The 10,960-nt window shown below is 35.1% G+C and overlaps 1 protein-coding gene across 1 annotated transcript; it reads left to right on the top strand.

The window, feature by feature from the left end:
* Positions 1–935: 935 nt before the first annotated feature.
* Positions 936–10,746, top strand: LOC134271261 (uncharacterized; the record flags this gene model as incomplete). The annotated part of the gene is made up of 6 exons (XM_062753493.1): positions 936–960; positions 4,016–5,287; positions 5,375–5,624; positions 6,261–9,958; positions 10,071–10,340; positions 10,441–10,746. Coding segments are annotated over exons 1-6 (5,821 nt in total), but the record flags the coding sequence as incomplete, so codon positions are not given.
* Between the last annotated feature and the right edge of the window lie 214 nt (positions 10,747–10,960).

Genomic DNA, 10,960 nt, shown 5'->3' with positions numbered 1-10,960 from the left:
GCTAAAAATAGCTTTTTCCACTGTCTGTCATAACTTTTTAACCATAGGAGATAAGGACTTCATATTTGATATGCATACTCCACTAATAAAGTCTTTTCAAACGACGACAAGGTCAATGATCTTGTGACCTTGACTAAGACCTATATGCTAAAAATAGCTTTTTACACTTTTTGCCATAACTTTTGAACAATAAGAGATAGAGACTTCATATTTGGTATGCATACTCCACTAATAAAGTCCTTTCAAATGACACCAAGGTCAATGACCTTGTGACCTTGTATGTGACCTATATGCTAAAAATAGCTTTTTACACTGTCTGTCATAAAACGTTTTAACCATAGGAGATAGGGACTTCATATTTGATATGAAAGTCTTTTCAAACGACGACAAGGTCAATGATCTTGTGACCTTGACTGTGACCTATATGCTAAAAATAGCTTTTTACACTTTTTGCCATAACTTTTGAACCATAGGAGACAGGGACTTCATATTTGGGATGCATACTCCACCGATTAAGTTCTTTCAATTGACACCATGGTCAATGACCTTGTGACCTTGACTGTGACCAATATGCTAAAAATAGATTTTTTGAACTTTGTTGCCGCCGGGCGCATAGTGTTTCACAAACACATCTTGTTCTTACTATAAATACTAGTACCATCAAATCTTGTAAGTTGATGCATCTCAGGACTTCACATCATGTCAATACAGAAGTAGGTCATGGTGACCTTCTTATTAATTTTTATGGGCTTTTGTTTTCAAATTGATTTGGAGGCATATTTTGGAGACTTTAAGGCCTATGATCATAAAACTTTGTCAGTTGGTGCATCTTGGGTCCCCAGACAACATCAACTTAAATGTAGGTCATCGTGACCTACTTTTTGAACTTTAAGACTAATCTTTTCAAAAAACATAATCCCATTAATTCAGACACCATGAGGTTTAGAATCACCAAATCTTGTAAGTTGATACATCTTGGGGCCTTTTTTGGGGGGCCTTGCATCTTTTGTCAGTTGATGCATCTTTAGTCTTAAGAAAGTATCAACTAAAAAGTAGGTCAGGGTGACATACTTTCAACATTTTATGGCTAGATTTAAGTATCTCGGGTACTTATTGGCTTAGAATTATCAAACTTTATCATTTGATGCATCTTGGGTTTTCGGAGCATGTCGATTAAAAGGTAGGTCATGGTGACCTAATTTTGACATTTTATGACTATATATAAGTATCTCAGGTATATATTGGCTTAGAATCATCAAACTTTGTCATTTGATGCATCTAGGTTTTTGGAGCGTGTCAACCAAAAAGTAGGCCATGATGACCTATTTCTGACATATTATGGCTATATTTAGGTATCTCCGGTACTTATTGGTTTAGAATCATCAATCTTTGTGGATTGAAGCATCATTGGTTTTTGGAGAATGATGATTGAAAAATAGGTCACGGTGACCTAATTGTGACATTTATGGCTATATTTAAGACTTTTAGAGTGCTCATTGGCTAAGAATTGTCAAACTTTGTCAGTTGATGCACCTTGGGTTTTCGGAGAATGTTGACTAATAAGTAGGTCACTGTGACCCACTTTTGAATATTTCAAGTACTTATTGGCTTAGAATCATCAATCTTTGTCAATTAATGTATCTTTTGTCCTTCAATAAAAAAATAGGTCACCATTAACCTACTTATAGTATTCCATAGTTACAATTAAATATCTTCAGTCCTAACTGGCTAAGAATCATCAAACTTTGTCAGTTGATGCATCTTGGGCCTTAGGATAGATTGTATAATTTATCTGAAGAGCGATTCAAGGCCTTTGGGCCTCTTGTTGTTATAATTATTAGGGCTGGGACAATACAACTTTTTCTATATCGATACGTATCACAATATTTAAGCCACAATACAATATGTATCATGATATATTTAATTGCTTATAAAATCTTTTTTTTTTGCATTGAAATAAACAAATTATTTCTTTGCAAATGAGAATAATTTATTCAAAATAGTTATTGATATGTTGTAAAACAAAAAAAAAATTTACCCAAGTTGTGTTAATTATTATTTATTTCACTTCTACATTTATATTTAACTTATTTATTTTATATATTTAACCCAAAATGTTAAATAAACAAAGAAGAACAGAAGTCAGTTTTTTTTAAGATATTTTGATATTTTTTCAAATGTATCGATATGTGTATCGTCCTCACATATATCAATATATTGATATCTCGATATAATGTCCCAGCCCTTATAATTATACCCCTGCGCCGAAGGAACATTTTTGTTCAAAAAAGGATGTCAACTTCATATTTTGTGTGTACATCCGTCTGTTTCATACATAAAATTTTTTCATTGCAGTTTTCTCAGCAAGTACTCGATGCAGGTGCTTGAAATTTTAACACAATCTTGCCTAAGGCATGCTGTATGGTGGGATACATTTGTAGAATACATAGACAACTATATTAAATATATTTCAAGATGCTATTGTTTTACAGTCCTTTAAAGATTGAATTTTGACTTTGACCCAAGATTATTAAAGTTGAGTAAGGTTAAGGTCGACAAGAAAAATTCATAATTTGTGTCCAGTCTATATCTTTGTTATTGATGAACTTGGTGGGTTTCTTTTTTACCTCAAAGATTGCTTGTGATCTGAGGTTGTGTCATGACCTTGACGAAAGGTCATTTGGGCAAGTTCAAGGTCACTGAAACAAAACATTTATCTGGGTCAACAAAGTCATATCTTTCTTATTGATAAACTTATAGCTTTACTGGTCAGAGACCAGAAGAGCTTATGCAATAGTAATGCGTCTGGCGTCCGTCCATCTGTCTAGCTGTCCATCTGTCTGTAAACAATATTTAAAAATGCTACACCTCCTACAGTTTTGATCTGATTTCAATATAACTTGGCACACAAGTAGATTACACTAAGATACACAATTCTATATATCGGTTTTTATCTTGATGAATATTATTGCCTTGGTTACTAAAAATAGAAATTTCTTTAAAATACTCCAAATGCAGTTTAAGTCTGTTTATAATATAATGTGGCACACAAGTTGACTACACTAAGAACATAAAGCGACTTAATCAAGGATCATTTTTATATTTATTGCTGTTGTAAACTTTCAATTCCCAACTGCTTAGGTACTTTTCTGCTCCTTTGCTTCAAGTACAAACAAGTAGAGCTTCAGTCTCGACAGAGACTTCTGGTTGTATAAATCCAATGTCAATTTCTTGTTTATTGGACCATATTTGTTCTCACATATTTTTCTTTCATGTCACTTTGCATTACTTGTGACAAGACTTTTTTTGGTGTGTGATTAAGCAATATGATAATCTTTGTCATGACATTTGATATTGAGTTGGGATGCACTTTTAAGAAGCAGTATCTTATGAAATCCAAGCATCTTTGTTATAAGTTCAAAACAGTAGAGCTTTTTTTTCATAAAAATTCAAGCCAAAAAAATATGTCAAATTTTAGGAAATAACACAATAGTTTATAGGGTACGTGTGTGTAATTTGGATGATTACACTAAAACTGTTTGCTAGTAAATGTTGGATACATTTACAGCGTATATGGTACTTATACTGGAAATGTGCAACACATCTTAAAGGTAAGTTTTATGTGAAAATGTTTTACCAATTACATGTAACTTACATCCCTCTTTCATTGATTGTATATTGTTTGACGTCCCTTGAGAAAATTTTTCACTCGTATGAAAACGCCACCACTTGCCGGTGGAGAGAGCTGCAAATTTTGTCCTGTACGCGGCACTCGGGATCATTAAGCAGGGAGATCTTTTTCATGCCAACACCTACTGCGACACAGGACCTCGGTTTATTCGGTCTCATCCAAAGCACCCTCTTTCAATGGATGTTGGCATATGTTTTAGATGTAATTTTGAAAGTGTCAGTGATGGCAGCATTATTAATTTGAGAATGTGTGTATGTATCAAGTATAGGCTACTCTAATCAATCTTCTATAATATAGATTATAATGTTCTTGTATTTTTTGTAGATTACAGAATGCCTAGGAAGAAGAGCTGGAAGAAAGCTGCTGCAAAGAAGACAAAATCATGTAAGGCAGATGTGGGTGACAAGTACCCCACAGATGTTGGCCACGTCCAACCATCTGTGCCTCTGGGTGTAGGCCACGTCCTAACACCTATGACATCTGTACCGGCAGGGGTGATCTCTACCACCCCTGTGACAGTGGTCTCTGCGGCTCTCCCTGAGACCACTTTGAATCAGAATTTATCTCAGAATTTTACTCAGAATTTATCTCAGTTGCTTACTCAGAATATCTCTCAGATTTCAACTCAGAATATTACTCAATTTACAATGAACAATATTCCAAAGGAAACATCACATGCACTACAAGGTAATTGTATGCATCAGAATTCAGATAATCTAGTGTTTGGGTCTTTCCATCAGGGAAGCATGAGGTTTTCATCATTTTCAAGAGGCAATCAGTGTACATGCAATTCACTTATGATGTTGTCAAATTCATATGAAAATTTTTCTTTCACTAGTTCCTTTTTAGATCAAACTCTGCTCAAGGGAGATAATTTGTACAACACAGTTGTGAAGAATCTGCAGAGTGCTGGAAAACTGAAAAGTAGATTACTTATGTTTGATGAACTTCCAGTTCATATTAATTCTGGTGAAAATCACAACATGGTTGATAAGTTTGATACATTGTTTGGCTTATTAGTTACAGATGATAACAAAAATCAAGTTCAAACTCTACATGAATGTCTGCAACAGGCATTGGGATTATCTAGATATGTATTAATAATGATTGGCTCGATATGTTCAGCACTGTACAAAGCTTCAGACAATGATTTTTATTTTTTTGACTCGCATTCTCATGGGGAAAACGGTTTGTCTGATTGTGATGGAAAGTCTCTGATGAGACACAGTTGCTGCTTAGATGATTTGTTGGGGTTTCTGTATGCAATGTATGAAAGTATGCACATTGAGTTTTCAACTGAATTTGAAGTGATGCCTGTTGCCTTTCATACACTTATTCATAGCTTCCCAAGAAATAATCAAAGTGAACATCAATATTGTAGATTAGATCAGTCAACAACAACTGCTTTTACAAACAAACAATCTGTTGGTAGTAATATTGGTCACTTAAAAACAGCAGAAATAAAGGAAGATAAAAAGGAGTACATGAGAGAATATATGAGAAACAAGAGACAAGATCCAGAGTTTAAAGAAAGAGAAAGGGCCAGCAAAAGAAACAAGAGACAAGATCCAGAATTTAAAGACAAGGAAAGAGACAGTATGAGAAACAAGCGACAAGATTCAGAGTTTAAAGACAAGGAAAGAGACAGCAAGAGAAACAAGAGACAAGATCTAGAGTTTAAAGACAAGGAAAGAGACAGTATGAGAAGCAAGCGACAAGATCCAGAGTTTAAAGACAAGGAAAGAGACAGTATGAGAAACAAGCGACAAGATTCAGAGTTTAAAGACAAGGAAAGAGACAGCAAGAGAAACGAGAGACAAGATCTAGAGTTTAAAGACAAGGAAAGAAACAGTATGAGAAACAAGCGACAAGATTCAGAGTATAAGAGGAAAAGACAAGAGACAGACAAGAGAAACAAGAGAAAAGATCCAGAGTTTAAAGACAAGGAAAGGGACAGTAAGAGAAACAAAAGACAAGATCCAGAGTTAAAAGACAAGGAAAGGGACAGTAAGAGAAACAAGAGACAAGATCCAGAGTTTAAAGATAAGGAAAGGGACAGTATGAGAAACAAGAGACAAGATGCAGAGTTTAAAGACAATGAAAGGGAAAGTAAGAGAATTAAAAGGCAAGAAGAAGAGTACAGGCATGACGAACAAATAAGAGATTTAATGAAGAAAAAGGAAATGAGACAAAATCCTAACCAATTAGAAAAAGAGAGATTGAAGAAGAAAGAAAAGAGAAAAAATGAAGAATATAGAACATCAGAAAATATTGCTGCAAAACAATCAAAAGCACACTCACGGGATAATTTTGACTATATTGAAACTGAAAAACAAAGATACAGAAAACGTAAATTTGGAGTTGATGCAGTGGAGTGTGTTGAAAATTTTCACAACAATGTAAGATTGGGTCCTGTGTTTGTATGCACATGTTGCCAACAGACATGGTTTCATGAAAGTGTATCAAATGTCGATAATATTTTGTTGGATGCTGAAATCAAAAGAAAGTATCTTACTAATACAAAGTCTGTAAATGGGCAGGAATGGATATGCAACACTTGCAATTCAAGCTTAAAAGAAAGTCGAACTCCAAAACTCTCCTTAGCAAATGGAATGACATGGGTACAAAAACCAAGTGAACTAAATTTGTTACCATTGGAAGAAAGACTTGTATCCTTAAGAATTCCTTTCATGCAGATAAGAGAATTACCAAGAGGAGGGCAGTATTCTGTAAAAGGAAATGTTGTAAATGTGCCAGTTGACATACAACCAACAATCAATAGTCTTCCCAGGAGACTTGATGAAAATATTACAATACCTGTGAAGTTAAAAAGAAAACTATCTTTTCAACACTCTTATTGTCATGAAAATATCCGACCTACAAAGGTTCTGATTGCTTTACATTGGTTAATGAAAAACAGTGAATATTATCAGAATTCAAACATAAACATAGATGACAACTGGTTCCATGAAGTTACCAATTCAGCAAATGAATTAATGAGAGAGTTTATTGAGGGCCACACCAATCAAGGTTCAACAATACATGACCAATCAGATGAATCGGACTCGGATGAATTCTGTGAAGTTGATAGTAGTGGTAAGGATGGAAATTGTGATACACTATTAGACAGTGACTCATATGATATGAATCAGATCTTCACATTTGCTCCAGGAGAGGGACAACGTCCACTTAGTTTGTATCAAGATCAAATGGCCGAGTATTTGTCATTTCCAACAATATTTTGTGGTAAAGGAAGAGTAGAAAACAATCAGCGTCAAATATCTGTTTCATATGCTGATATTGCCAAGTGGGAATTACGAAGTGTTGATAGACGTGCTGCACAGTCGGTGCCAAACTTGTTTTTCAAATTGAAAAAAATTCAACTAAAACAGGTAACAGACAAATGCAATTTAGCTCTTAGAAAGTGCAAAACAAAGGGGAAAACCTTTACTGCAAATGAAATAAGAAATCCTGATCAAATTAACAACATTGTCAGACACAATGAGGGATTTTATGTATTCAAACAGTTGAGAAATTCTCCTCCATATCTTGAAACAAGGAAGAAAGATGTTTTTGCAATGATACGACAGCTTGGTCTACCAACTTGGTTTATGTCCTTTTCTGCTGCAGATACACGATGGAATGACCTGATAAAGGCACTGGGAGTTTTAAATGATGGCAGAGAGTATACAGATTCTGAAATTGAGAGCATGACATGGAGTGAAAAATCAAAGTTAGTTCAAAAAGATCCAATTACATGTACAAGGTACTTTGATCATCGTTTTCGGACTTTTTTGAATACTGTTATTAAGAGTGATCATCATCCTATTGGGAAGGTTCAGGACTTCTTCTATAGGGTTGAATTTCAACAAAGGGGATCACCACATGTTCACATGATTGTTTGGATTGAAAATGCTCCAAAATACTTGGAAAATGATAACAAGGAAATTGTTGCATTTGTTGATAGCTACTTAAAATGTGAAAGAAATACAGAAGACAAGATGATAGAATTACAGGTGCATAAACACTCGCAAACATGCAAAAAAAAGGGAAAGGCTGTTTGTAGATTTGGATTTCCACTTCCACCACTCCAAACTACAATGATATTAGAACCTTTGGACTGTGAAATTGAGAAATACAAGAAGATGTATAAAGCTATGCAGGACAAAATGAATGAATTTAAAAATGGATGTGATGTAAGCTTCAGTTTTCAAGAGTTCTTGCAGGATGTAGTACAGCTATCTGAAGATGATTATATCAAATGCATCAGAAGTTCCTTGAGAGGACCCAAAGTATTTCTGAAGCGCAAACCCTGCGATCTTAGAGTGAATGCTTACAACAGTACCCTTCTTCATGCATGGGCAGCTAATATTGACATTCAGTATGTATTGGATCCATATGCTTGTGCAATGTACATTGTCTCATACATAAGTAAATCCCAAAGGGGTATGAGTGATCTTCTGAGTAGAGCTGCCAAAGAAGCAAGAGACGGCAATCTTGACATTAAGAGACAAGTTAGACACATTGGAAATCAATTTCTGAACAGTGTTGAAGTCGGAGCACAAGAAGCAGCATATCTGGTTTTGCAAATGCCACTTACAAAAGCATCAAGAGACGTAATGTTTATAAACACATCTCCAGTTGATGACCGTGTAATTCTTGTCAAACCTGATTCAGAACTTGAAAAGTTGAACGCCAACTCCACAGACATAGAATGCAGTAACATAGTCAAAAGATATGCAAAACGTCCAAAACAACTTGAAAACTGGTGTTTAGCTGACTATGTATCACAGATAGATGTAGTTTTCCCAAAAGAAAATGTAACTCAGCTGTCTGAAATGGAAACAAATGATGATGAGACACACCAGTCAGAAAATGAAGACAGTGGATCTGATACTGAAAGTGAATTTAAAGATGATAGCACGTTAGTTGTGTTGAAAAATGGAATCAAAATCAAGCGCAGAAAAACGCCAAGAGTTATAAGATATGTGCGCTATAGTTTAAAGACAGATCCAGAAAATTACTATAGAGAAAAACTAATGCTGTTCACTCCATGGCGAAATGAAAGTTCTGATCTTCTGTGTGGACAGCAGAGCTTTGAGCAGTCATTTAACCTGAAGAAATTTTTCTTAGCTCAGAAAATCAGACAGTACGAACAAAATGCTGATGCGCTTGAGCAGGCAGAGCAGATGGCGCAAGATGATTTGACAGAAGCATATGATGAATTAGCTCCTGGTGCTCAACAATGTGAGGCAGAAGATGAATATGAAGGAAATGTTGACTCTGAAAAATTTGTTCACTTTAATCCTGAAAGGCCAATTGAACAGAGAGAGTATGATATAGGAATTGATGTTGGAATTCCATCAACAAGACAACTGAGTGAGCAGAGTTCTGTTAGATTACCTGATGATGAGTATTTAAAGCTTGTAGCCAGTCTGAATTTGAAACAACGTGAATTCTTCAATCATGTTATGCAATGGATCAAATGTAAACAGGAACCTATTCATGCATATCTCTCAGGAGGTGCAGGCGTTGGAAAGTCAGTGTTAATCAGAGCACTTTATCAAGCTTTACATCGGTATTTATGTGCTAAGGAGGGAGAAAATCCAGACGATATACGAATTCTTCTTTGTGCATACACTGGTAAAGCTGCATTTAACATTGGTGGTCAAACAATTGCTTCTGCATTTCATCAGAAAATTAACCAAAGGCAGCAAAACATGCATTGTGATGAACTGAACACATTTAGAACTAAATACAGAAATTTGTCAGTTGTCATCATAGATGAAATTTCAATGGTTGGCAATGCAAAGTTGGAATTCATCAACGATAGACTTCAGCTTCTTACTGGTTTGAAGAGGCCTTTTGGAGACATTAGTATTATTGCTGTTGGAGATTTCTTTCAACTGAAACCAATCATGGATGGATGGATTTTTCAGGATTTAAAACAAAATGCCCAAGCACTTGCATGTAATCTTTGGAAAGAAAACTTCACCTTATTTGAGTTAGATGAAGTAATGCGACAAAAGGATGATTTAGAATTTGCACAGCTTTTGAACCGTCTTCGTCACAATGAGATGACTTCTGAGGACTTGGATATAATTCACAAGTGCATCATTGCTGAAAATAGTCCAAATTATCCACACAATGCTCCCCATCTTTTCACAATGAATGCAAAAGTAGATGAATATAACAATAAACTTATAGAGCAACTTCCTGGTGAAAAAGTCATTGTGAAAGCTGTTGACAGTGTCCGTCAAGACCACAGTAAGTCTGTGAAAGACCGACTACTTAGAACATTGCAAAATCAAGATGAGCAAAACTGCAAATCTCATGACAAGACTAACCTTAGCCATTGGAATGATATATGACATTACAGTTAATATTGATGTTACTGATGGTTTGACAAATGGTTCATCATGTACTGTATTTCTTGTTGAAAACAGATTACCTGGTGTATCAAGGCCAAGTATAGTGTGGGTGAAGTTTTTAGATTCTACAGTAGGGAGAATTGCTCGACAGAAATACAGACATCTTTTCCATGATGATGTTATGGATGATTGGACACCAATATTTGACTGTCAGCGATCTTTTGTTTTCAATTCAACTACATATCAAAGAATACAGTTTCCTTTAAGACCAGCTGCTGGTAAGACAATTCATAAGGCCCAGGGCTGCACTGTTGATGAAATTGTTAGTAGATTTGTCTCAGACAAGGACAAGGAAAACACCACACATTCATTATGTAGCTCTTAGTAGAGTTAGATCTGTTGACAAGTTGCATATTCTGAATTTCAATGAGCAAGCATTAACTGTTGATGAAAAAGTTGTAGAAGAAATGGAAAGAATGAGGAAGGAAGCACCTCTGAAACTGTGTTATATTCCTTTGTACAAAACAGAGCAGAACAAACTGAAAATTATGTTTAATAATGCAAGATCTCTTCACAAACATTTCGATGAAATCAAAAATGAACCCAATGTTGTGGCATCAGATGTTATTGGTTTTTCAGAATCAAGATTAACCATCAATGATGAACAGAATTTTATGATGGAAGGTAACTTGACTTTGTTTAATCATGAAAAGAGAAGTGACAGCAATCGTCCTCATCATGGAACAGCAATCTACGTTAAACAAGACCATTTGATGTCATGTATCTCAAAATTCAGCAACACTTTGCTTGAATTCATCATAGCTTTAATAAATTTCAGAGACCTTGGAGAAGTGCAGATAGTTGTTTTGTACAAGTTCCCAGCATGTTCTTTTAAAGA

Source organism: Saccostrea cucullata, unplaced genomic scaffold (genome assembly GCF_032062105.1).
Source record: "Saccostrea cucullata isolate Sc308-1 unplaced genomic scaffold, CSIRO_AGI_Scuc_v1 ctg8693, whole genome shotgun sequence".
NCBI classification, from domain to species: Eukaryota; Metazoa; Mollusca; class Bivalvia; order Ostreida; family Ostreidae; genus Saccostrea; species Saccostrea cuccullata.
This window is presented reverse-complemented; position numbering and strand designations above follow the sequence as displayed.